Genomic DNA, 27779 nt, shown 5'->3' with positions numbered 1-27779 from the left:
AAACCCGCCATTACATAATTTCTCCCACATACCCCCCCCCCAGAGATGTCTTGCCTATCCCCAAGGTACATGTACCAGTCTGGGAACCCATTCTAGTCCTTGAGGCTGCTCATGGGTCCAGAAATTTGGCATTTGGGGAATCCCAAACCCTGCTGGGGCTTGCAAACCAGCCCCATACTGCTGATCTGGCCTGCAGGGCCAAAAGCTTGAGCACTACTGACCTATGGGCAGTTTCAAAAGTTTGCTTGACACTGGTAGTGCCCTCCCATTTACGGCTGGATGTTTCCAGCCAAAGCACATCTATTGACTGGAAATAGAGCATGGCACAGGGCAATGAAGCCAATCCCCCAGGTAAATAAGGGAGCAGCAGATATTGCTGGCCTTGTGGCAGGCAAGTTTGCTCTGAAGAACTATATGCTACAATTTGCATTAGTTCTACTTTTGAAACTGCTGTTCCACAGAGTGCATGTCAGCATGAACTTGATCTTACCAAGGCACTTATGGATGTCATTGTAATGGATTGCTAGGGTTTGTTTGGTTTTGTTTTGTTTTTTGGGGGGGTTGGGGGGGTGGATTCTTTATCTTCAAGCTATCTTTTTTTGCTCTAACTTCCAAAAAACTTCACCTTCAGGCAGAGACCAAGATAGAAAGTTAGATTTGAGTACCAGCTGGGACAGCTGAGCTCCAGCTTTGGCTCTGGACTCGGGGCCAAAGCAAGAGCTGAGCTTGGGTGGATCATGCAGTGAAGGGAGCACATGGTGATCACAAGGGAGACTGCACATTGGAGGGGCATACAGAGGGAGATCTACAGTGTGTGGCTTGGGGGGGGGCAGAGGGGGAGACCAAGTGGCCTGCTCTCTTGGCCACTTGCTGTCCTGCCCCCGACTCCCTTTCCACTACCTGGCTTCTTGCTTTCAGCTCTGGCTTTCAGTACCAGCCCCAACCCAGCTGGCCCCAGAGCTGCTGCAACTATTTCTCCCTGGCTAGGTCAGGCCAGGCTGGAGGGAGTCAAGGGGCAAAGGCAAGTAGGGGGAAAAAAAGGCAGTCATTTGTGTCCTTGACCCCCTCTCTCCCCACATTGCTTTGGAGGGATTCATTTAACATAATCCCCCTTATAATTAAATTCCTCATGTATAGAATTTCATTACTGGGGAGTAATTTAAAATGCAACGGTGTCTTGGATTTGGGTAAATACAGTATTAATACTCTGAAACAAGGAATAGATTCAAAGAGGAGAATATTTTAATTTTCAGAGCAGCCTTGACTGGAAGAAAAAAAAAATTGATCTTAAGGATCCTCTCTCATCAAATCTTCCTCTCCTTCCCAGGAACTTGTCCTTGTGAACTCTGCTGTCTCTGAAAAAACAGAAACATACTATAGGCAAGTGTACACAAAAAGGCACTCACAATAGCCTATTTTTCAATGGATTTTTTTTATTAAAGATTCATAACATACATTGACACGGCTGACCATTACAGAGTGAATCTTTGTCAGGACAAGCAAGTGCCATCACTGAAGGGAAGTTCAATGTAAAAAAAAACAAACCAAACCCAAACAAAATAAAAAACCCACCAAAAACAAAACAAGAAACCCCAAAATTGTTGGGCAACACAGAATTTGATTTAAAAAAAAATGCTGTGGAAACCTGCAGTGTTACATTGTGCCCAAAATCTTGAGATTTATGAGTCCAAAATCCACAGGCTTCCAAATAAGCCATAATTATGAACAAATGTAAAAACAGATTTTTAAATTTTTTTTTTAAACAGGGGATCCTCAAGGCAATTTCAAAAATGCCATAAAATGCCTTAAACTCCTCTGCAAATTCAGTGTTTAACTCTTCTATGCATTTAATAGACCCTTCTTTGTTGCAGCAGAGTAGCAGATTGATCTAGCCTGCCTGCTGTTATGCTGCTGAGAGGAAGTTAAAAGAGATTTTGATTCCTTTTCAACATTTTATGTTCACATCTTCTCCAGCTTCTACCAGCTAGTTTATGTCAGTATGTTTCAAAATTGAAACATGCCCTAAACAAGTCCTTTGAGGCAATTTCAAGAGCTCCTTGACTGAGCTACTTATGCTCTTAAATTCAAAACCCAGACCCCTAAATGTGGTGAACTGGAGTTACCATCATTGAGTATACACCAAGACAAGACCAAACCTATTTACTTCAAGCATGAATTTATTGATTTGAGCTTCCTTTAGCAACCAACACAGTTACTCCAGAAAATTTGAGTGCAAGGGGCAATAAAATTTACAATAACTGCACAGCTTGCATGGCCAAAAATAGTTTTCTAATGAATCTTTAGATTACTTTCAACAAGTAACTGAATGTATGGATGCTCACATGTTGATCTTTATCCAGAAACAGACAGAAAACTGGTTAATGTATAATTGAACTGGAAAATATACAAAAGTTTCTGAAGTTATTACATGAAATTAAAACCTAGTTTGAAAAAGTGCACTGTAAAAACTTAAGGTAAGTCCTAATGGAGTGTAAATTTTGTTTTACTGACAACATTTAATTGTTTGATTTACTGGTTACAAGTTCTAACTGTTTCAAACTCACGTATGAACATCAAATCACTAGGTCCAATATCACCTCTGTTTCCTGTAAAGACCTAACAAGATTAGACATCAGATTTTCAGCATCTGCAAATTCTGTGCAGCAGCAGCAACAGTGTCTGAGAGGCAGCTGATTGGCCACAAACTATCGATTTTTATTCTTTTTGGCATTTCCCTGTAGCAAGAGAAAAAATAATGCACAAAACTTATGTTAGAAAATTCATAATAACCACAAAAGCCAAAGAAAAAAAATGGAGCCCTAATTCACTATGAGTTTAGAGAAAAATGTACAGAAAAATAGGATACTTACACAAGAATATGGTTTCTGACTTTGGGGGAAAAAAAGATAAAGATAAAAAGACTGTCCACAAGCTTCTGTAGTTAAAACACTAGATAGCTGCTGTAGAACTTCTTCAATTTTAATAGACATAATAGAAGATAGCAGAGCTCTCAGACATCAAAACCACAAATATCTCAGTCCAATAAAGAGCTGGGAGAAAGGCTTTTAGATTATGTCTAAGTTCTCATGTATACCATAATTCAAATGCTGTGACAGTGAAGACGAGAGATCTCATTGGGCCACTAAGTGATATTTGTTTTTAATACAAACCTTACAGGCTACTTGACAAAAGACCTAAACGGAGAACTTCCTTTTCAGTTTTTTTTCAGAAAACATTAAACTTTATTATTTTGGTTTTGGTAAAAGCAGAATCTTCTCAAAGGAAAAGGAAAGGAAAGTTCTCAATTGGTTACTAACAATAATCACTGACAACTTTATTCATAAATAAGTGGTTTTTTAGGGGTTTACAGTTTCTGCTTTAAAAGAAAACTGGTTAATTGCTGGTAGAGTTCGATCCTTTCTTATTTCCCTAATGAGAAAATATTTATTGGACCTGGAAATAAAATCCTCCCCAAATTTAACTTTCAGTTTCATGAACTTCTCATTAAAATGAGATTATTTTTAAAGTGAAATTGTGGCCTTTTAAATATGAGGACCTGAGGATTTCTCTTTTTGAAAGGTTTCAAACTTTCAGGTAATTTAAAATCCAATTACTAGAGAGACAGTAACTATTTTAGGGGGGAGGTTAATTTTTTTAATTACATTTTTGTGCCATACTATGCTTCCAAAACTGAATTACAGGGCATATTAATACTCTGGCCATTTATATGAGGGTAAAAAACAAATTTCATTGTAAATTTGTGAAACCTCTTAAAGATAACACTGTTTAAAGGAACACTTATTTTACAATTCATATTTAATTCCGAAATTTGCATCTTATTAGGCAGATCTTACATTAGTAAAGTATGGTTGTTTGTTTTTTAAACTAGTGTTTTAGCTGTGTGTGTACTTTTTGTTCATCCCTATATCAGAACTGTACAATAAAACAGATCAACCTCATACTTAATTTTTGTTTTCAATTAGGTTCAAAATCATTTTGCAGACACATAAAATGTCCCAAAAGGCTATATTCAGAGAGACAGCATGCCTACTGGAATGTTTTAACACACAAAAAAACCAAACAAACCAACTAAACCAACCCTCCCACAAAACGTAAGGCAACCTCAGTAAAACTTTTTAGGCAAACATGCTTTTCTAAAACCTCAATGTTAGTTCCACATTGACTTGACAGCGTCCGTTTAAAGTTACATTACATGCCAAAACAACCAAATGTCAAAGAAACTTTTTATGCTGCCAAGTCAAAACTATGCAGAGCCAAATATCTGAAAAACATGAGGTTCTATATGCAGGGAGGAGCCCATAGCTGCATCTAAACTCATGGTAGTCACTTTTACTGGTTTCACTTTCAGCTTGTGTTCACTCCCAGACTTCCACAAGTGTAGCAAATGGCATGCTCTACCCCTAACTTCCCTGCCCCTCCCCAGAAATACTGAATTAATTGCCTTACACACACACACAGCTTCCATAGCACCAGATTACTCCCCACCACAAAAAAATAATGATTAAACATCAAATGTTCCAAGTGGCACTTTGTTTCATATTCTGTTTGCACTGGTAACAACGCCAAGCTGTAGACCAATGTATGATGAGTACACAGACTCCTTGCTTAGGAAACAAAATTGTTAATAGGTGGTGATAATGCTAAACCTGAGTGACAATTTAGTGACTGAAAAGGGCCCTGCCCTGAACAGCACACAGAAATAAGAAGTGATGGAAAAAAAAAAACCCAAGTGCCATTTCAACAGAAAAACAGGAGCAGCTACAGCTAGTTCACTGGGATAGAAGGGATAAAGAGTACAGTATCTCTGAACTAAACATGCTGTAACTACAGGAAAATACTCATAATGAGCATCCCAGCAATAAACAGGTTAATTGCAACTGCCCCATCTCCTCCCTAAGGATTTTCAAGCTACAATTATTTTTAAGTAGCTGGGAAAAGCTCTGCAGCTCAGGTTCTTCATGAAGGAGTTCCTTTTGAAAGCCTAATCTGAGGTGGGGAGGATGTGACAAGCTATCTTCAGAGAAAGAAAGTATGCAGGGAAGTGATGGGCCACAACCACTATTCATTTCTACCTGCCCAGGCAGAAGTTCCAGGATTTTCTTGTTCACTTCAATCTACAGAAGCTTATGCTTTCCTACCCAGAACCTAAGAGCAGAAACTACCTGCTTACTAAAGAGCAGGGTCAACAATATCTAATCCATAGAGTCACTGGATCCATGGTCCTCCCCACCCATGGGAAAGCTACGCCATTGCTACTGTCAGGAAGCTAGAAGTGGTGGTGGCATGGATGCAGTTCCCAGCTGCCTGGCCATGTGGGAGTGGGAAAAGACCCCCCCCCCCCCCCCCCCCCAGCACCGCCAGGGCAAAGCCAACTGGCCTGCACTGGACTAAGGCTGCATTGTTCTGGCCCATGGCTTGTAAAACATGGCCAGCTCCTGGTTTAAAGCACCACGGGCTAAAAACTTCTATTGCAGACCATGCCCAAAGCGAACACAGGATAACCTACCTTACTAGTCATCTTTAGCGTATCAATTTCTTCCCTTTGTTTCGTTAAGGTTTCATTCATACTGCAGAGGTGATCACTCATCATACTTAACTGATCCTCATAGCTTCTTTTGGTAGTCATCAATTCATCCTAAGTGAAAGAACAGTAGCATTCAATTTTGCTCAATAGCAGTGACATTCAGCACACTGCTCTAATGCAGGTACTTAAGTTGGTTGACATAAGTTTTCCTGGACAAATCCATGCATTCAAGCCATTTTATTATGAAGAACAGAAAGAAGTATGACTCCTGCAGAAGTCAGTAGTTATTTTCTTATATTTTTAATCACCCGCTTCCCCTATCACTTCTCAACCATATGGTGCAAAAAGACTGAAGCGTGTTCTGGTCAGAATTAAGAACATGGTTAGAACCACTGAGACTTTTTTTAGTCTGGAATTAGGCATTTTTATTGGTGCAAATACTTTATTTATTAAACTTCTGTTTAAGAGCCAGGATTATAAGTTTTTTGTTTTTTGTTTTTTTTTTAAGTGTGTTAGTAACTGTGGGTAACAACTTTTGTGATTTTCTTGGGAGAAGGATACGGAGCTTTTCAGATAGCATGATTCATTTTATTCATAGGGATTTCAATAGTTTATTTGTCACTAAGAAAAAGTGGTCAAATTTCACCTTACAATAGACTTCACACTACCACAAAGATACTGGTCTTAATATCGTGCATAGATATCCCATTGCACTCCAATACTTTGGTGTGTACCTGTCTTACCCAAGAACCTCGGTAGATGAGCATAATCTAAAACTTACAATTTATACATGCCGGGTTTAGGTGGTGACTGAGCACAAAGAAAAGTCAGTTTAAAAAGGCAGATGATCCCATCCTGCAACACATGCTTACGGTAAGTTTGTTTGCTGTGCATTTGTACCTAATATTTATGTAAACACAAAGGCACTGAAATAATGAATCACTGTTTTAAGAAAGGATTTATGCAGATAATTTCCATCATGCCAGTCTTGTTTACAAAGGTCAGACACCATACTTTCAGTTAAGTTCTGCATCAGACGTTAAAACAAGTTACAGGCAGAGAAAAAGCTACTGGAGTAACTATTACAAGAGCCAGGAAATGCCTCTGTTAGCAGTGTGCCAAAGAATACTTCAAGCTGGCAGCTAATTGATGTTCATCTTCTGACATCAGATGTGATCTTCAAGCAGCAAGGCAAACAAGGACTGCACCAAGGCAAATGAAATTTTACTTTTAAATTCAATTGTGACAGTGAAACCCAAAGCAATGTAAGGCTTTGTGATATCAAAACATTACACAAAAGACATTTCCAGTTCAGATGTGACAAAGGCATGTGAAATGGCATTCCTAAAGCTGTCTCTATCATGCAGCTTGTGTATATTCACCCTTGCGAGTTTAAGGGACAAGATATGTACAGCCTTTAGTTTAAAAAATGTACCTGTTTCTAAGGAGCTTAGGGAATGACTTTGAATGGCATTGATAGAAACAAGGAAGAGGTAGCATAAAGAATATAACAGGTTAACACAAAATGGTAGAGCCTATTTTTCCAGCTTGCTGCAGCAACACTTACTGCCCAAAAGACAACATAAAAGCAAAAGTAGTGTTTATATTTTAAGTGACACTTATTTTCCATTCTCATGGAAGTTTAGAGGCTGTAAAGTATTAAAAGTATTGAAAGACAATCGTCCTTTAATATTCTACCGACAAGCAGGCTATGTTGTTATTCTGTATAATTCAAAGTCCCACCTCTGCACTCCTGAATAGATCTTGTAGGCCTCAACTGAGTCTTTAGCAGGCACTGCCTGTATTTGGCATCTGTGTATTCTTACATGTGGATTTGTATTACTGGAGAAGCCCATCTTAAAGCTGCTTTCTAGTATATTTGAAGCTTTACTGATAGAGTACCATATATTTTTCTTTACGTACAACAGACATCCCCCCCGACAAAGTCAGTCCTCCCAAAATTGGGGGGCATATCTTAAGCAGGGAAGCTGCTTTCTTCACTAGAAAAGAAGTACATCCAGAGATACTGGGCAGGCCATGCAGCTACCAAGAGGACCACTGCTTGCGTCTGGGGCAGCAAACAGAAGGGGCAGAATCCTGTGTTCACCCTCTCAGCCATAAGCATTGGCTGAGCAATAGTAGCTTGTGTCTGAAGCAGAAAGCAAGGTGCTGGTAGTACCTTGATGAGGCATGTAATGTGGAAGCAAGACTTTACTTACAAGAATTCATAGATCAGGAGCAGGCAAAATATGTCCTGCAGGCTGAAACCAGCCTGCCAACTGAATGTATTTGACCCACAGGTCAGTGGCTGCAAAGTCTTAGGATCTTACCCGCCAGGAGCCAGCAGCTCTGGTTGTTGTGTCATGACAGGTAGCCACATCCCAGTCCTGTCTGCAGCTTACACCAGCTCCTGCCCTGTACACCGGAGGAGCACCAGGATCAGCTGCAGACACTGCTTGCAGATTCCCGCTGGAACAGGACCACAGCTGACACTCTGATGCAGCAGCATTACTTGCAGATGCAGGGGGACACACTGATCCCCAGTGGGAACCTACCAGCTACATCCACAGCCGATGCCGGCACCTGCCCAGTGCTGCTTCCAGCACATGGACCAGAAGCTGGTGTAAGCTGTGGGGATATGCTGTAGGTGTGGGACAGGGGGCGACAAAGAGGCAGCCCTGCCTCCTGTGCCAGGGCTGCCCTGAAGCACCTCCCCACCACTGCCACCAGCATTGCCCTATGGACTCCAGACAGCTGCATCCAGAAGGACCCTGGCAGTGCAGAGCATGCCCGCTGCTGGATCCTTTTGCCTGGTGCCCAGCACCAGCCACTGCTGCTCACTGTGGGCAGAGTCACCTCCCCCCACACCACATCCCTGAAAAACTTAACACCAGCTCCCACATGCTGGAAGTGGTGCCAGGCAGACACTGGCATCAGCTGTGGACACAGCTGGTAGGGTCCCACTAGGGATCAGGGCATATGCCTGAGCCCCTCCTTGGGGTAGGCAGCCAGGCCAGAGGCTGAACCTGTTGAAGCTCCCACCCATACCCATGCCAGCTCCCCATCCCCACCCACAGCTCCATCCCACAAAGGGAGGTTTGGTAAGCTGTTGGGGGAGGGGTGGGGTAAACTGCTGACCTGGCGTGCGACAGCTCCCCAAAACTCCGTGTGGCCCACAAGCCCAAATACTTGCCCATCCCTGTTACGTATAGGTCTTCCATAATGCTTTTCCTACTGACCAAACTGCTTGGATTTACAAACATATAAACCTAGTTTGGAAGGAAAAAACCCATAGAACAACCGTGCAAAAACAGTGTTTGTCTGCAACATCTGTATATCTAAATGAGCCAGGTTATTTAAAATGAGCTAAAACATGGACACCAAAGATAATTTCACTTCATCTTTGCTAAACTGTAATTATGTGCATAAATGAAATTTGTTCTTTAAAAAAAATTTACTTATGTCCCATTACAGTTTTCACACTCACCACTCCAAGTATTGCCATACTTAAATTGTTTTTCATGGCTTTTCCACCCACCAGTTGCCCGAGTTCATCCATTAAAGTATGCTGCTAATAGTTCACTTGCCTGTAACCTGCTGATGTTCTGACTGGCCAATTTCAGCTCCTCCACTAGTGATTCCTTAGACTTTTCAGCTAAAGATAACCTTTTGGCAAGTGCTCGGCACTGTCAATTAGAAAAAGGAAAAGTTAGAGCCTAAAAGTATCTTTAATATCTAGCCTGTTATTTGACCTTGTTTTTTTTGTTTTGTTTTGAATGTGTATTATGGAACTTCTGTAGAGCTGGGTAAACCAAAATCTCATAATTTCAGGAAGCTTGCATGTAGAGCTTCACATGGCAATACTGTGACTTATTTAATATTATAAAGAGAAGCTATGACACATTTGAGATTATTAAAAAAAATAAGTTTTATTTATTTGAGGTAAGTGCTGTGCTCTTAATTAAATTTTGCAAAATTAATATTAGACATTGTCGCCAGAAAACATTTTAGATCAGCACAATCTGTTATGTTTCTTCTTCTTTATTTATATAGCTATAGATAAATCTCAGCTCAAAATAGTGAGATGCCAAGATGCAAGGTTAGTGCATGCATGCATGGCCTTACAGGAAGACTATCCTTATGCAGAGACTCATCTAGCATATACGTAATTTTTTATATTAAGGCTGACAAGGCAAATCTATCAAAACAATGGGACATGTTCCAGACATTTTTCTGGCCCATCTGAATATACTAATCACCATAACAAAAAACTGTTCAGAGTAGCTGTCACTTTTTGATTGAAGAAAGAAACATTTTTTGCTCCTAAAATTAAGCATAACAAATGCCTGAAAACAGTTCAGTTTCCAAAGTTAAATCAGTCTACAGTGTATAACAGTCTGATTCTAGGGTGAGAAAGTTTGTTCTAGCACTCCACCATCAAGCTGCCAAAAAAATGTTGAATGCTGTTGTTTGTCTCACAAAACCAAAAACTATAGTTTGGTAATTTAAAAAAAAAGCAGCAAACAAGGTTTACAATAATACATTAGGAAGTAATACAGGTAGGTCCACGATTAAATACAATGGACTAGCAGACTATGACAATTTATGATTTTTTCAGAAATAAGCAAACTGGTACGTGACTCAGTAAGTTTCACCTTTTGTACAGCCAAAGAATACATTTCAGAAGCCAGTTTTGTACCACCTATTACGAGTTCACTACTCATGCAGAAAGGATTGCCCATTGTGAAAGCAGCAAGCTGATGGCATGCTCACCTCAGCGTGAAAGTGCACTGATTTGCTGTCAGCAAGCTGTAGATGGGAAGTGAGGTCTGCTATCCTTGCCATGTAGTGATTTTTTATCAAGCCTTCACGGGATTCTGCATCTGAAGCCTACAAAACAAGAGCTCAAGGGATCAGTTAAAAAAATCAGTTATTTTCACTGCAGCTCACCAAAAAGCTCGTTACCTGTATGAAGATCATAGTAATGAGCTTTGGATTTTTTGTTTGGTTTTTTAAAAGAAGCAAGTTCCCCCAAATGTAGTAAGCAAACTACTTATGAAACAAGTAGAACACAACTGAATTCGGCTCTTCCTAATAATCACACTTAACACAACTGGGAGCTATGCCAGTGCCACTACCACTTTTCCCAGCTCCTCACTCACAAGTAGGGCATGAGAGCAGCTTCCAGCCAGGTGGGGAGCTGCACCAGAGGCAGACAGCTGGGAACTGCACCCATGGCTTCTCCCTGGTTGCAGCACAGGCACAGCATCCAGCCAGCAGGGAACTGTCAGGGCCAGACAGCTGAAAGCTACCACTTCTCCCTGTGTAGGCCTTCTTCCTCTCCCACAGCTGTGGTGCAGGTGCAGCTGAAAGCTGCCCAGCCACAGCTCCGTTCCCCACTGGCTGGAAGCTGCACCCACACTGCAGCCAGGAAGCAAAGGGAAGACAGAAGCAGCAGCAACGTGGGAACGACTCCCAGCTGCCCAGCTACAGCCCAGGCATAGGCACCGTGGGTCAGATCTGGCTCAAGGGCCATATGTTGCCAACCCATGATTCAAATAATTGAGCAAGGAGTAGACTTCAGCGGTCATAATTCACATTAAGGAAGTGTGGTAAGGTAAGGAGAGAAATTCATGGTGGGACCTCATGTAAGCCTAAATTCTTACTATGCAACTGTCGTTTGGATTCTCAAAGGGAAGAAATTCCCACAAATAACCAGGCTTCAGCTGCCAGTGACCATTATGGGCCATCTTTCTAGAGGCTTGTTTAAACATCTGAAGTTAGCTTTGCAGGAATGCTGCACTTTTAGTGTCCTTCATAGAAATTACTAGATAGGGAAGAGGGGTAACTTTCATGTTAAGCTTGCATCATCCTGAATTCAAGTTTTGACGTTACAGTCTAACAGAATGGCTAGTCTCTCTATACTCACCATTCTGACTTATAAAAAACCCTCCTGCATTCCCCCCACAGAAAACAGTTCCTCTCACTCCATCAGATTTCAAGAGTATTAATTTTGGGTTGGGCAAACTCAAGCCATTATTAAGCGATATGTTCTCTGAATGTATCATTGCTATGAACACAGACACAAGAAAAATATTATGTTTTAGCCTGCTATGATTCATGTTGGGATAGAAAATGGTACACAATAACAGTACTAAAGAAATAAAGTGAGCCTTTGGTCTGATTATTTGTTTAGTCTAATCACTAGTTTTTGTACAAAATAAACTATACTTTGGAGTAAAGAAGAGGTTTTCTAGGGTAATGCACCAACCCAACTCTTCCCCAGCTTTAGTCCTTTCTTGGAAATCTGAAATTGAGCTAAGCTTGAAGTACAAAACACAGACCTATACTTTCCAGAGCCACAGACAACTTTTTAGATGCGAGTTGCACTCTCAAACTGTTTGAGCAATTTTATTTAATAAGAAATATGAATCATGGTTATAAATGACTGCTCAGAATGGACCAAAGTGGAGAAAAAAAGAAGTATACTAAACAACACTCCAATAGATGCTTGTCAAAATAATAAGTTATGCAAAACCTATTTAAGGCTTCATCCCCACCCCATACCAGTATATGGAGTTATTCTAAGAGTCACCAAATACTGGTATAACAAGCAGGTCCATGATGATTTTAAATACTGTCTAAATTATAATTAGCAAAGATTTAGGCAAACAGGTATTAAATAATAATGTAAATACCTCTTCATTGTCAGTGGTCATGGTCAACATTGCAATCTAGAATCAGAGAGAAACAAAAAACTTTAGCTCAAAACTATAAGATTCAAGTTCTAACAGGTTACTCAGACCCCTAGTTACAGATTTTGTTTTAAACCAAATTTTCAAGGATTGTTACAAATTAAATAACTTAAGCCATACATGTGCTGGTAATGATGGTGCAACAGTAAAAATTAGGTTACCCCAGTGTTTCTCAATTAAAACAGTGCCAGTATGCAAGATACTGACTGGGACAAAACCTTGGGTAAGGTAAAAAGCATTTAAGAGGTGATGTTTTTGCAGCTTTGCTTATGGTTCCATCTCAGACAGCAGGGAGGTTGGTCTTCTGCATTGATGCCAGATTTTATAGGATATACCCAGCTACTACTTTTAACACCTTTGATCAGATGTGCTCAAAATCGCCCAGGGAGCCATATCATCCAGCCTACGGGGCTCCCCATAGGTCGAGAAATTTGGTAGTAAGGAAGTGGTGACAGTATTACTTGCCATTCCCCTGCTCTAGCCCTGCACACTAGATTATGCACGCTAAATCATACTCATGTGCAGTGTTGGGCTGATGCATGGTTGGTTGCACTCTGACTGCAAGCCACTCATCTGGCCTATGCAGCTGTTAAGTTGGGCTTTGATCACTGCTTCCTCAGCACCCACCTTTTACCTAGGTTCCGATGAGACTGACAGTCAATGACACCTTTCTAAAAGCAACTAGAAAGAGCACAGATGTTCTCAGAAGGTACAGGTCCAACACTACGTCTGTACCTAGAATGACTCATTTAAAAATAGATACAAAACCTGCAGATGCCTTTTCTGTGTTTTAAAAACAGCTGGCTTAAATATAAATGTTACAATAAAAAAAGAGCGAAAATAATTTCATATGACTTGGTAAATGTCAGCATAAAAACTAAGCTTAGAAAGAATGTGAAGACTATCACAAAAAGGGAAAGAAAGATATACTAATACAGAGGAGTGAGGTGAAGAGTGTGCAGAAGAACACCGAGACATTTGTAAAACCAAGTCATGAATATCCAAAGTGTGTACTAGCAAGTCAGTTCTGATTTTAAGCTTAACAGATAATCAGAACTCCAGACCTACTGCAAATGCATGCAATTAGCTCAAGAGAAGCAATCCTGATGATATATTTACTGCCCTAGACTGCATTAAGTTCATCAACCAGCTAAAAAAAAAAATGTATTTACATTGGTACCTGACTATGGGGAGAAATACAAATATTTCAGGCCAATGCTAAATTACCTCTTCCAGGTCATCATCTCTTCAAAATCAGTACGAGTACACAGATTCAGTATTTATGCTCCCTTTTAGTAAGCAATGCTGTGGATCTTTAAGTAATACTAGTGAAATTGCTAAACAAAGCAAGCCAAGTTAGTAAAACCCAAATTCTTCAAGAAGGACAACTGCAGGCAACTTGACTTAGAATCAACACGTGCTTTACTTCTGTTAAACTTTGAAAATCATTAAAACCTCCAATTATCATATTCCAGTGCTCAAACACTACTGCCAAGAAGCTGCTATTTCTAAGTAGAAAGGGATGAGTCTCCTTCAACACTGAAAACTAAAGACATTTGGAGAGAAGTCACTTACCAGACTTGTACTTTTCATAGGCTCCCTCGAAGTCCTTTCTATAGCCTCTTCCTTTTGTTGTTCAGAAGCATTCAACAAAACAGAAGGTTCTTGTGTTGGCTCAATCAGCTGCCCACTAAGTGAGCTCTTTAGCTTCTGGTTTTCTTTTTCTAGCTTTATTTTAGCCAGCTGGGCCTCCAACATCCAGTGCTCTTTTTCCTGCTCCAGTTTTGCAATCTTCTCCAAACTTTGCTGGACCTTAAGGAAGGAAGTTAAGTGTCTGAATTGTAGAATCAGAAGGAAATATATTAAGGATAACATTCTCCAAAAACTTGCTACGTGGGTAAAGGAAATTGGATGGTACAGCAGGTTAATGCTTAGAGAACCACATTCTAGGTAGAAATGTGGCTTAGGTCATGAATGGAACAAAAATTAATGGTTTCATTAGTCCCTGGTAGACATCAGCTCACATCACAACAGTTTGCACAACTGGCAGTCCTCCATTCAAGTGAAATCCAGAACAGCTATAGGTCAAGAATAAAAGAATCATGTTCAGAAATTTGAACAGCTGCATCCCTAGCTGCAGCAAGCCATGTTCCAGTTTTAACATTAGGAACCCAAAAGCCATGTCACAAAAAGGAGCAGACATGCACAATGTAAATCAGGTTGAGATGCAGCAATTCTTCAAAAAAGAGAGAGGATCAGGAGTCATTCTTCAATAGTAACACTCAGAACAAACAACAGCACTACAGGAAATACAAAGTTAATCATTTATACAAACTCATTAATGACCTACACAGCTCTGAACTAGCTATCAGATTACCACTGAAGTCTAACATTGATGTTTGGTTCTCACATTTATACGCACTAAGAATAATTGTCCATTCGAGATATATAAACACTGTTTAGCCTTCTCGTCCCATAGTTTCCAAGAGAGAAATAATTAAGTTTACAGGTCTAGAGCACTGTTTCCTGTCCATGACCATTTTCACATGAGCAAAATACGAGTTTTCAAAATTGTCTTAAATATAATATTCTTCAATAAAATGACTGTGCATTATTGCAGCATGAAGGCAAGGGTACAAGAGAGGAAGTGGCAAAATGCTAGATCAAACAGCATGCTATTGAAAACACTAGCTAAATACACACACCCAACAGGAGGAGGAAGCTTCTGGACAGTAGAAGCTGAAAAATTATACAAGAGATTGCTTTTTTTAAAAAACAAACAAACCAGGACATTAGCACTCAGCAAGAAATGAAAAAATAAGATATGCATTTTTTGTGTACCATAATTCCCAATTTTTGCCAAAATAAGAGGTCTTTTGTTTTTAAGAAGGAAAAGCAGCATGGTGCTGTTATTGGCCTGCCCTATGTTTAGGGTTACGTTAGGAGAACAGAACTCCTCCCTAAGGACAATACTGTTCAACTAGCATACCAAAAAAAAAAGCAGTTCTCCAATACGAAGAGATTGTAAATTTACAAACAAAACTAAGCCCTGTGTTGAAGAATGCTGTGTGTTTCATAAACCAATTATTTCTTACAAAACTGTCTAATTCTCAGTGCAAGTGAGCTGCCGTCTCATCTGGAATCAAAGTGTTGTATTTTACAATTCTTTGCCTTTGATTCTTTGCCGACGCAATTAATAACGTAAACTTCATTTAGAAGAAAGTTTGCTTACCAGTTATTACAGTAATTTCACAAATGAGTTTAATTAGGTTGTCAGATTAGCACTTCCCTTCTGAGAAAAAAAATCTGTTTGGCAACTGAGAACAAAATTCCCGCATTTATGGTTTGAGCTGTGCTGCAGCCAAATCAAATTCCCTTCTCTTCTAATCCAATTAAGGGTTTTGGTTTGTTGTTGTTTTTTTAAGAGAGGTAGTCAGCTGTGTTAGTCTGAAGTCGGTCACAAGGCAGGGCAGTGTAGCAAACTGTGAGAAGGCAAATTATCTGTAATAATGTTAGCTTGCACACAACATTAGATGTGCTAAAAATCAATGATTATTACTACTGAAGTTTATTCAGTGCTGTACATTAATTATATTTACCCTGTATGACTTCAATATAAAAGCAATGTTTACATAGAGAGCATGCGCTTTACACACAGATTTGACACACGCTCTATCCAAGATTACCTGTTGTGCAAGACCTTCTCTACTTTCTGTGGAACTGAGAAGAACTCTACGATTGGCCAAAGCCTCTTCATAAGGCACTGAATCAGAACAGGGCTGCAAGAAAGTAAAAAAAAGTTAGCGCATGAGTTTACAGCAAATCCCTGCATGTGTTTTCTGTGCACATTCATTTCTTGTTGTTCTCTGCCTTACCCTGCTTCCCCCACCAAAATATTTCCCCCCCCTCCCTTTCTCTCTCAGGGGGATTAAATTCCCTTTTTAACCTAATGCAAAGGCAGTTCAAATTCCAAACAAACAATAGATATCAATTAAAATGCTTAGTATAGGTCATGTACCAGTTCAAAGTTCATTTGATTAGAAAACAACTTAACTGAAATGACAGCTAAATGTGTCAGCAATCTTAAGTAACAGCAGTAGTAATAAAGATTAACAGAAAGACTTTGGGGAGATGTAGCTATACTCTATTTTTTTGGCTTCTATCATTATTTGGAAAGCATCGTTTAGTCCTTTTATACAAAGGAATCTCCACCCATTTCATGCCTTTTTTTTGGTTGCTGGATCCATTAAGACCACTGACAGACATTCAGTTAAAGGCATGATGGGATCCAAATCGGCAACTCCAACAATTGTGCCTCCTGCCATGCCACACATTTATGGCAGGACATGCAATTTTGGGATCAGGAAATCAGGTCCCAATCAAGCCCTACTTGCCAGTGCAGGGGGAGCCCAGGATCAAGATCCTATGCTCCCCCTACACTGGCAAGCAGGGCACAATTGAGGTCTGAACCAGCAAAGGTGCCCAACAATCAGGTGCTTGTTGGTTGGCTCCAGGGACCCACCAGGTTGGAGTCACTGGAGCAGCTACCAATCATCTGATCACTAGTTGAACTAGGATTGCACCAGGACTTAAACAGACCACAGTACAGTCCCCGCGAACTGACAATCAGCTGATCAATGACAGGTAGGGACCACACCAGGGCCCATTCAAGCCCTGGTACAGTCCACCTGGTGCGATGGAAGCCAGTCACAAAATTATTATAAATTTTCTATGTAATAATTTTGTGGATGGTTTTGCTTTTTGTCACACTATTAACTGCATGAATGTCTGGCTAGATTACACTTTAAGATGCAATTAACTGGTTAATCACATATTAAGTGTAACATCTGCCACAGACCTAAGAGTTTCCAGTCCCTACACAGTGGAACTACATGTGGAATATGAACGTTCCTCACCTTATGGTCCCGATTTAATTCAGAAAGAGAAAGCTAATATAGCTTCCCAGGAACCCAACAGTTGATCGTGATGCAGAATCTAGTAAACAGCAGAGTCAGTACCTGCTTGCAATCTCATTTCTGAGTCTTTCTAGCAACTGCGTCCTGTGCAAACTTCCTTCCAATGCTATTCCTATAACAATCCTGTTTAGGTGCTTATAGTCAAGAAGAGTTCAATCCAGATGACATCCCAATTAAAAGGACACTCATGTCCAACGTAACAGAATTGTTATCCTTCACCTTCCTTTTCCAAGCATCCTAGATAAATACATACCTTCTTTAAAGATTTCATGTAGGCCACTGCTTTCTTCTTGTACTGAAGCATACATTCAGCTGATAGAGGGCTGACGAACTCTGTTCCTCCCTTTGGCCCATAGCTCAATGAAGCAGTGAAGTGGTCTAAGTTGTTGCTAAAGAATGAAGCAATCTAGACATGTCAAGATAGAGTTTATTTTAAATAGAAAATATGGTACACAACAAAACAGCTACTTCAAAAAGAAACGGAACATTCAGTGGGACTGAAGTTCACACTGCAAATTCAGCAAACACAGATAAAGGGGCCCTGAAGAACTGCTACCCAGGTGCCACTGTCAGGTGCCTGATCACCTTTTAAATATGCATCTTTGGATGATACCAAAAATGCATCAACACTGCAAACATTCAAACAACTTTTGAAATGAGGTCTGAAAATAGCTTTGAATAAATCAGATCTTTACATACTTAGTGACTTCCTGCAATCTTAATGTACTTGCTTAACATTTTCAAAAGATTTTTAAATACTGATTCATGATTCCATCATGTTATGGCTAAGCAACATTACCTTGCCTGCTCCATTTGTTAAAGCCACCACAGATGATAAGATGCAGTCATTTGTAGTTATTAGTTTCTGCGTGGCTGTTGGAAGCTCATGTTCTAAGGTAGCTTTCTGAGTGTAGTGCTTGGAAATTTCTGAAATGAAAAGCAAATTAAGGTGTAGTAACTGTCTACATATTACATCATACAATAAAAGCCCTTTGAAATGCTCATGGAAGGCAGCCATTTAAATTGTGCAGATACCTCCAATCATTTGCACAGTTCCAAGGATTTCAATATTAAAAAGGCACTTAGTTCAATTTAAGCATGCTGGCTAGGTTATGAAGGACCAGCCTGTTCTCAAAGTACTGGCATCTCATTAAGGCTCCTTATCCTGTTACTCAAGAGCACCTTGTTTCTAGGAGCAGCCTCCAAATTCACAGGATCTAGCCAGCTTCAACGATGCTAGCAAAAAGTATTCACAGCAAATGAAAAGGGCTACAAGAATTTAACATCAGGCAAATTTGTGAGCGCCAAACAAGTGTGCTGCATGCAGCTGTACTCTTACCTGTCATGCTGTCCACACCTAAGCAAATCTTTATTTTCAAATCCAATCAATGTTTCTTCTTCCTTTCCTCAGTCTCTGAATCTCTCTCCCCTTTTGCTAGGTTGTAACTATTTTACTGTAAACATGATTTGTATGAAAGATTAATCTGGATACTTCTAAGGCCAGTCCTCCATTGCTGTAGAACAAATGCCTCAGTTTATGCTCAGTAAAATCCTGAGAAGTCTGGCATTAATTCCATTTAAGAAGCTAAACTGTGCGCTATACCCCACACTTCATGGCCAGATTGCCAAAGGGAGTGTCATACCCATGCTGGGCTTCTAAAAATGCACGCAAGAGTTGCTATTGTTCTCAATTTAGGATGGGATCATCCTCAACTCTTCCCCTGACTTCAATACAAGTTCCAGCCCCTGACAGCTAACCAGTTACTGGGCATTTTTGGAAACCAAACCCTAAAAAAAAAAAAAAGCTTGCTTTGTCCTCTGTGTAAAATATTTACACTGAGTTAAATATCTAGCTACTTTTTTTGAACTATGCTTATGTGGGAAATCCAATCCCAAACCATCTAAGCAGCTTTTCATAATGTTATTTCTCCTTTGCACCCTAGTTTTTGCTTGGTAGGCAAGCAATTCCTTAGTCTCTCTAAATAAGTGTTCTTGTGCTTCTCAAGATGTTTATAAAACTGTTGTGTCAATGATAGTTTGTCCAGGTGGTAAGGAGTATATATATATAAAAAAAAAAGTAAGATGAATCAGCGATCTCAACATTTTAAAAGACAAGAACTCTGTAGTATATAACAATACTGTTAGCAGTTTACCACTAAAACAGAACGTTGAAAATTACTTCATTTAAGATTATAGAAGGGTATATATGTTGATGATAAGAGCTGATTAGTGTACAGTATCAAATTAAGTCACTAAGCTTACCTCTCCTCACTGGCATCAAAAAACTTAAAGCAGCCAAACATGCCATTAGAGAGGTAATTAGTTATGTTAGTCTGCAGTTAGGCAGACTTCCACACTGTCCTCATGTACTGTAAAATGGCCCTTATCCTGCAGAGTTAAGAATTGCCTCCCCTCTCTGTTAGTGACCAACTAGCACAGTTTAATGAAAAAAAAACCAAAACAGTCCCACAGACAGTACTGTCTACTCGCAGAGATAGCTACGGTTTCAGAGAGAAAGTTAGGAGTACCAGTACCAAGGCTGAGCGGATCTTAAGTTTCTCAGTTATTCACAAACAATCTAAGTTCAGAAAAAAAAAACAAGCAAAAGACACCCTAGTTTCAAATGGCTAAGACTAAATCAGTTGTGAAGTTTGTAATTGTGGGTCAATGCAATTCATAAGTGGATACACTGCGTATTATTTTCATAAGAGCAAACAGAGCACTGATATTATAAAAATGCTGCCCTCTGAACCACCCAGAACACTAGTCTCAACTCACAAAAACAAAGCAGAGCCCCAAAATGGCAGAGCAGCACAACAGGCCCATACAACCCTACAAACCAAATTATGTTGGTAGGTTTTCAGTTCTTTTGGCTTTAAACTGTGCCCATTTACAAAACTATGGTCTCTAAATAGTGGAAACTAGGGGAAGAGAAGCAGGGAACAAATCAGTCTGGCTAAACTGCATCACTTTCTCCCTTATTTGCTGTCTACCAGAGATACAAGGCACAGATGGGCCTGTCTTCTGATTCAGTACAGCACTTCACGTGTGTGTGCGTGCATGTACGCATATTCCCTACTTTACAGAATTAAAAACTGTGGTCTACTTTAAAAGTTTTACCACTTAATTGGTCTCACCTTTCATAACTTCATGAAATCCATGAAGCCCTGCAGCAATGGTGGCAAATACTGAACCATAATTTGTCCGAAGCAGCCCTTCTGCTTTCACACCTAAAACCAAATGAAAAAAAAAAAAGTGAAAATAGATTTTATGATCAAGTTAAAACAAAAAAAAAGTTTAATCTTAAAAATAATCTGGTTTCTGAATAGCAGGACTACCAGTAGGAAATTTCAGTTTTTGGTACTATGGAAGATGGACTTGTGTTGATTAAATGAATTAACACCTAAAAAAAGTTAACGCCCTTTTGGCTAAACTCAAGCAAGTCAAAGACTGCCAAACTTCAGGACTTCTCTCAGACGTTGCTATTATAGAAGATTAGACAATGCAACACTGACATAGCTATTTTAATATGGCCCTAGAAGCCACTTCTGTCTCACCAAAAGTTCAGGTCAATTCACAAATCAAAATATAAGTAGACAAATTGTCTTGGATTCTATGTTTGATATTGAATTTAGATAGTGTAGAATATTGCATGTATACACAACTATCAACGGAAACTAAGCTGGTTAGGGGCATACTTTGTCTTTTTCTAGAAGTTGAATCGGAATGATGGATGCTTTTGTTCCAAAGACTGAATACTCTAGTATTGGCTTTAAAAAAAACAAAACAAAAAACAGAGAACAAGCATCAAGTACACAAAGAACTCACAGCCCATTTAATCTTTTCTTCTACAAGGTATATTTACAGACTTGTAGGTCTATAAATATTTGATACTTCTAGGAAAGCAGGAGTTGTCATGTACAAGTCCTTTTTGTTTCATATTTAAGAGGTAAAACTGGTCCAGAAACAGGACACATTAGCACCCTTCACTTTTCCAGAGAGTGGAGCCAAAATGGACACTTACTTGGTAAGGCAAGAAGGCTAATGTACACGTTTAACTTCTCAAAGATGGCAGTCATCTTTTTCATATCATTGTGTAGCTCCAAATTCCTAGCTCTTAAAGCAGCTGTGCAAAGAGAAGATTCACACTCTTCTTCCAAACTAGGAACATATGAATTTATTTTTAAAACTGAGTGGGTATACAGTCCAGTAAATAGATGATTTTCAGAATAGATTTTGATAAAACTTAGCACTAGGACTGTTTGAGTCAGAAAAGACAAGTGACAGAAGTGAGTTGGAAGTTATATTAAGGATCAACTAAGAATTCAAATAATATGGGCTTATTCACCATCTTCCACAAACTTATTACTTTGCTACTGAAGATTATTATTATTAACATAGTGGTTAGGAGCTCAGATAATGGATCAATACGTTACCATGGAAAACACTGTGGAACTATCAGTGAGCAGGGGATTTTCCTATCAATTTGGAAACCTTTTGCTTTACCAATAACCTGGTTGCACTTCTTTGTGAGAGTAGTGAGGGATGGGGGCACAGAGCAGGGACAGGGAGACCTCCAGCATGCCTCTTTTCCTCCCTCAGCCAAATAACAGTTTGGAATTGTTTTCTCATCATAACCAATGGAACAGAATATGGCCTCTGCACTAGAATAAATAGAGAACATGAGACAAGATCTGGAAAAAAAAAAAAAGAGAGAGGCACGCACAAGTCTGCCTGTCTCTCTCTTTTTTTTTTTTGTAAAGACAGACATGCTGGCTACAATGATATAATTATTGCATGACATCCAAAATTGGGAGAACCAGGAAGTCCAGGATCTCAGTAGGCTGAAATTCAAAACGATTCCACTGTTGCCAAATTTCATGATTCTGCCACAAGGCTCATGCTATTTTTATTTTTCTAAAGGCCTGGTTATGAGCATCGAGAATCTTGGCAATTTTTTTTTTTTTTTAAAGTAAAGTTTCTACACTTCTTGGGTATGGGAAAGAGGTAAAATGCCTGACCACTGTGGCTCATCTGCAGCATAAAAAGACTCACGGAAAAACCACAATTTAGTTTTAAAAACAAAATAAAAACACTGCTACTCCATCTGTGAGCAATTCAGTAATGCATTTAGAATCCAGAACGTCAATTTAAAGGCCAAAAGAAAAAAAAAAAGTACCTTTTTAACTGATAAGGAAGAATCTTTCTGAGAAAACATATGTATGTAGTTAAATGTTCTGAAAAGGCTTTCAATTTCACAGTTGTTTCCTAAGAAAAAGATAATAATGTACATAAGAGGTATTTGCACAGCAAAGATCCTGTTTTTCATCAAGGAAAAAAAAAGAGGATAAAAACCGTTACCAGCACAGTCACGGTATCTTCTGTAATACTTTCAAACAAGTGAAGCATTCCTTCCTCCAGGGGGCGAACATAGGATGCATTTTCATGAAGATACTGTGAGAACTGAATATAAAAAGGGATTTATGTGGCATTTTCTGAGGCCTTTTACCAACCTTCTCCAGATTAAACAACTTAATATTTAACATCAATAACAACTTCCAGCTTGAAAAATCCCGAGGGATTTCACAGAGATGTGCAAACATCTCTGTAGGGCACTGGACTCTACACTATTATAAGGGGATAGGTAGGTAAGGGAAGAACAGGGGCCCTGAATATCGAGACAAGCCCTTACACAGAGGCAGGGGAGATCATTTTAATAGTCACGCATAGCACACAGAACCCTCTTACTTTTTAAAAAACACAATAAGTCTTTAAGTCTTTTAAGAAGTCTTTTTAGAATGTTCCGACAACACCTTTCTTATTCTGCAAGTATCTTCTTCAGGACAAATATGACTTTAATGTGCATTTTTATTAGGCGATGGCAATTATACATAAGAACAGTAACAGTGGCTTTCAACTGTAATGATCCCATAGAATTTAGTGAAAATCTGCAGAACAGATATATTTTTTATGCTCATAAGTAGATTTTTTTTCTTAAAGTATTTTTAATTGATAAATATATACAATAGCACCCAATCAAATATGCTCTATGGATCCTACAACAAATAAATAAATAAATAAAAGTAGAAATGTAGTGCTGACAAATAAAAGTGATGCTTATCTACCATTCATACATGGACAAACATGGATTGAATTAAGGGGTACTGATAAAACTAAGGAGTGTTAGACTAACATTATAGCCATGATGGGCCAGGAATTATCAAGAGGCAAGGATCACTTAGGGTGATACTTTATTGGACCAACTGCACAGCTGTGATAGAGTTAAACAAGTTTTCAAATGTAAGACCCTAAAGATTGTATTCAAGTATCTGTCTAACTCTGGATTAACTATGTAGTCAGTCCAACAAACAACATCACCGTAAGAAATCCCTGCTTCTCACAAATCTAAGGAGGAAGCACAAATATTTTAATGTTTGGTAGGAGCACACTTTTTACCACTACATTATGTCAGAGAGTGAAGGCATGGGCAGAAGGGGAAAATAATGCCAATCTGCTATCAGATCCTCTCCCACAACCAAGGACTCGCATCATGGTAACATTCCTTGACCTCAGAAAGGCTACTCCCTCAGAAACTTGTCAGTACTGTTCCCTGATAAGGGTCCAAAGACAACCTTCCCACAAAAACAATCAGAGATACCTTCTAATTTCTGAACAGTATTAACCAAAGTCTGTCAAATTTACCTTCTGATTTAGTGGTGATATAGTGTCTGTGGCAGAATCAATGGGAAAGATCTGGACTCTTTGTTCCATGTAAGTATGAAAGTTCAGAAGAGCAGTCACAAGATCATGAACAAAAGCAAGTGCCTGTCCAGCAAGGTCTCGCAACTTCAGCTTCAAAAAAAAAAAAAAAAGTTAAATAAGTCTCTAAATAAAATGTATTAAGGTATGTTTTATTAGCTACAGCTTTCATAAAGTCTGGCTTTCACTACTTTTGTAGAGATTGCTGCCTAAAATACATGACACAAAGACTATAATAAGAACTTAACCACTTATATTTTTAATGCACAACTTAGCGTGTGTGTAGTGGAACTAATAACCTACCTAAAATTGTATAGCACTTCTCTAAGAATGTTTTTATGCCAGGCAGACTGCAAACATTAGAACTAGAGTCAACAAATTAGTATGCATCTGGTTTTGTTCTATAGGGTCAGAGTCTGGTGACCTCACAGTCCCATAAGCCCGTAAGGGAGAACACTTCTCGTACCAATTCAGTCAGTCCCTAGCACTGAGCAATAACCAGAAACTCTCAGCCGGAAACTCTCAGTCAAATCTCAGCCACAAAACAGGACAAGTTCATGGCTCAGCAGTGTGGCTTAAGAGCAAAGACTCCCCCACCTAAGAGCTCCCGACTGCTATATTCTGCAACTGATGTTGCAGTGGTTCCTCTTCCCTTTCTCAACCCCAGCAGTATCGTACAACAGGCCTGTGTGAAGCGGGTAGTATTCACTTTGGATTCAGTTGATTCAGGGGACAGCGATTCAATTCGGTGATTCGAATCATTATCTTAGTTTGGCCAAATCCGATTCAGAGATCCAGACACTGCCAAAACACCCAGGCCTGTCCCCTGCCCACTCTCCCAGCCCCAGCAATGGCTGCCCTGCCTGCCACAGCTCCCAACAAGCCCCAACTCACCAGGTGCTGCCAGGTGGGGAGGGTGATCCCTGTTGCCCCCCCCCATTACCCCACACCATGTGGAGGGCTCTTCCACAAGTCAAAGCCCCAAGGCCGCTGCAGGAGTTGGTGAGTCTGATGCGGGGGGGGGGGGGCAGCCGGGGGAAGCGGGGGGGTTGGTGTTTTTCTTAAAGGGCCGGAGCTGGGGCAGGCAGGACAGCCAGGTCATGCAGGGGCAGGCGGGCTGGGACAGCAGGGGGTGGGCCTCATACAAAGCCCCCCACATGGCATGGGGCAGTGTGGGGCAGCAGGGATGACCCCCCCTGCCTGGCAGCACCTGGTGAGTCAGGGCTTCCCCCCCAAAGCACAGGGAGCTGTGGTGGGCAGGGCAGCCATGGGGGTGGGCTTCAAATCGATTCAGACTTTTATACTGGTCCCAATTTGATTTGAATTTGGAGATCTGGTCACTGAATCAGGCCAAATCTCCCCCAAATCGAATCAGCACCCAAAGCTTTGCACAGTCCTACTGTACAAGCCATATGAATCCACACCTTCAATGATAAACTGGGAACAAGAGACACATAACTATTAGGCAACAACAAATGGATTAGATGTAGTCAATAGCTTTACTGATACTAGAGAGAAGCCCTGAAGACAACATGATGCTCATCTCACAGGAACAGAAACTTCATAGCTATACTTATAAGTTGCAACTGTTGTGTTCCCAAATCTGCATATTTGCATTTATGTTAAGTCCCCATATTTATGGCAAAAGACCTTTGCAATATGAAGCCATATAAAAAGCTACTTACTTGATATCTTTTGTTGTGCAATGGTACATTCAGGGCATTATAATGACTAGATTCTACAAGACAAAACCTGACAGTTACATATATAACCATGGACTTTGGGGTTTTTTTTCTTTTCAGCAGCAGCTCTGTGCCAAATGTATTTGTTTTAAATAAAGTAGCATGTTTCAGTAATGCAGATTAAACACTTAGGTTCATAAATTTTTCATAGTTAATGAGATTTTGCCACATAATTTGAAGTAAAAACCTGTCACTGACTAACAACTCTTTTTACTTATTCTTTGTTTGTAATTTTCTCTTGTGCTTCATCAAAAAGAATAAATCAGCTAACTGATGCCCAATATCAAAGACATCATTCCAGGTGGGAGAAATGTAAAAACCCATCACTAATTTACAAGCAGGTTTTACCAACAGATACATGTGGCACTTTCAAATATACGCATATTCAAAGCCAACAATTTTTATTAAAAATCTAGTGATTTTGTTTTTATTTGGCCATGGGTTCAGAGAAGCATTTTAATATTACCTGTCCATTTTGTTGGAAACAGCCATGTTTTAAATCAATTTCCCCATAAACAGGAAAAAGTTACCCTCCACCCCCACTGATACCTCACACTTCAGAAGGAAAGCCATGCATGCACTGAAGCAAAAACATAGTGAACACACCACTCTTCCAAAGATTGGACAGCAATGAGTGGTTTCAGTTTACACCTGGGGTGTCACACTCACCTGACCCCATCGGCCTGATGAGCGGCCCCAGACCCGTCTATGGGCTGGATGAACAGCGGAAGACCAGCTTTGTGGGCAGGATCAGGTTCACAATTTTTTCCTGGCCCCCCACATGCTGGATCCATGCCAGCAGTCCCTGGTCTGGATGCACTGGGACTGGAACACATGTGGTGCCTGCTCCAGCCAGTCCAGGGTGGATGCTGCATACAACATGGGTCCTGGCCTGGCTAAAGCAGGTGCCATGTGTGGCACAGTCCCAAGCCAGCAAAGCAGGCACCAGATCTGGCACACAGGAGACCCATGGGGGTCCCTCTACCCCTGTAGGCTGGATCTAGTGCCCACTCTAGAGTAAGAGATTTGGGAGACATGCTCAATCTGGCAGGAAGGGGCAGAGCTAGACTGGCCCCACACAGGACCAGCATTGGGGGCTGGATGACAGCCCACAAAACATCTTTGACACCCCTGGTTCACACCATGGTGATTGAAATGAGCTAGCACTATCCAAAGATACCATCCCTGCTTTCAACAGGCAACAAGGAAACAAAGGCTGGTTAGGAAAGTAAATTTCACCTGTGTGAAAAGGTTTTTTTGGGAGAGGTTGGGAAGGGTCTCTAAACAAGACAAAGCACCAAAGCCTCATGAGCTGTCACAAAAAGAGTGAAGCTGCACAGATACTATGTTTTGGAAAAGCCAGATCATCCTCACCCTGAAATGTTACAGCATTTCAAAAAGTAAAATATGCTTCTTTGCCTCCCAGGCTGCCTGGAAACCTGAAGGCCCCAGTTCTGGGACAGTCTAACAGATGATCTTCCAGAAAGCCCCAGGCTCTTCAAGAGGCCAACTTCCCAGATTTTCAGAAACTAACTTTATCAGGCTGATTTTTCTGCTCCAACAGACTTTATGAATCAAAGAAAACGTGAAAGTCCTTGCCATAAGATCCATTGCTTCTGCTTTTCCCTGCTCTTCAGTCATTTCCTTCTGGCAGCAAAAACAGCTTTGTGAAGAAAAGTCTCAGGTTGCTCAAGCAGCTGAGTATGACTCTGCCTACATGCTGGCTATAATAAACATCTATCCCCACAAAGATATGAAGGGGGAGATTCTGCTCTTCTCCACTTCCTGGGCAAGTTGACTATCCCTTTAGCATAAAGTTACAGGAAAGCTGCAAGAGCTGCATGCTTCCTAGTCCAGTGTCCTCACTTTTAAGCACCTAGCAGTAGCTGGAGGAAAAAGAGAAAGGTTAAGGGCAATTTGCCCAGGTCATGGCTCCTTGTCCCAGGCCTGAAACATTTTCTACAGAGTACCATTAATCAAAATATCTATTTGTGGAAGAATA

General features: G+C 40.2%; 1 protein-coding gene across 4 annotated transcripts in view; it reads right to left on the bottom strand.

Annotated features, from left to right (window-relative positions):
• Positions 1-1220: 1220 nt before the first annotated feature.
• Positions 1221-27779, bottom strand: part of PPP1R21 (protein phosphatase 1 regulatory subunit 21) — a 36947-nt gene continuing 10388 nt past the window's right edge. For 2 of the 4 annotated variants that reach the window (XM_059719035.1, XM_059719030.1), the window contains exons 8-22: positions 25721-25773; positions 23979-24128; positions 22638-22739; positions 22456-22544; positions 21301-21437; positions 20414-20506; positions 18076-18203; positions 17530-17682; positions 15987-16079; positions 13876-14112; positions 12244-12279; positions 10319-10435; positions 9133-9231; positions 5528-5656; positions 1414-2735 (exon numbers count right to left, since the gene is read on the bottom strand). In XM_059719035.1, the coding sequence (XP_059575018.1) occupies positions 2706-2735; positions 5528-5656; positions 9133-9231; positions 10319-10435; positions 12244-12279; positions 13876-14112; positions 15987-16079; positions 17530-17682; positions 18076-18203; positions 20414-20506; positions 21301-21437; positions 22456-22544; positions 22638-22739; positions 23979-24128; positions 25721-25773 (1646 nt within the window). In that variant the 3' untranslated portion in view covers positions 1414-2705. Of the gene's footprint in view, positions 1356-1413; positions 2736-5527; positions 5657-9132; positions 9232-10318; positions 10436-12243; positions 12280-13875; positions 14113-15986; positions 16080-17529; positions 17683-18075; positions 18204-20413; positions 20507-21300; positions 21438-22455; positions 22545-22637; positions 22740-23978; positions 24129-25720; positions 25774-27779 lie in introns of those variants that run through there. The other 2 variants (XR_009457590.1, XR_009457591.1) reach the window with 2 other exon arrangements.

Source organism: Alligator mississippiensis, chromosome 1 (assembly GCF_030867095.1).
Source record: "Alligator mississippiensis isolate rAllMis1 chromosome 1, rAllMis1, whole genome shotgun sequence".
Taxonomy (NCBI): domain Eukaryota; kingdom Metazoa; phylum Chordata; order Crocodylia; family Alligatoridae; genus Alligator; species Alligator mississippiensis.
The sequence above is the reverse complement of the archived record's forward strand: the minus strand, read 5'-3'. Positions and strand labels throughout refer to the sequence as shown.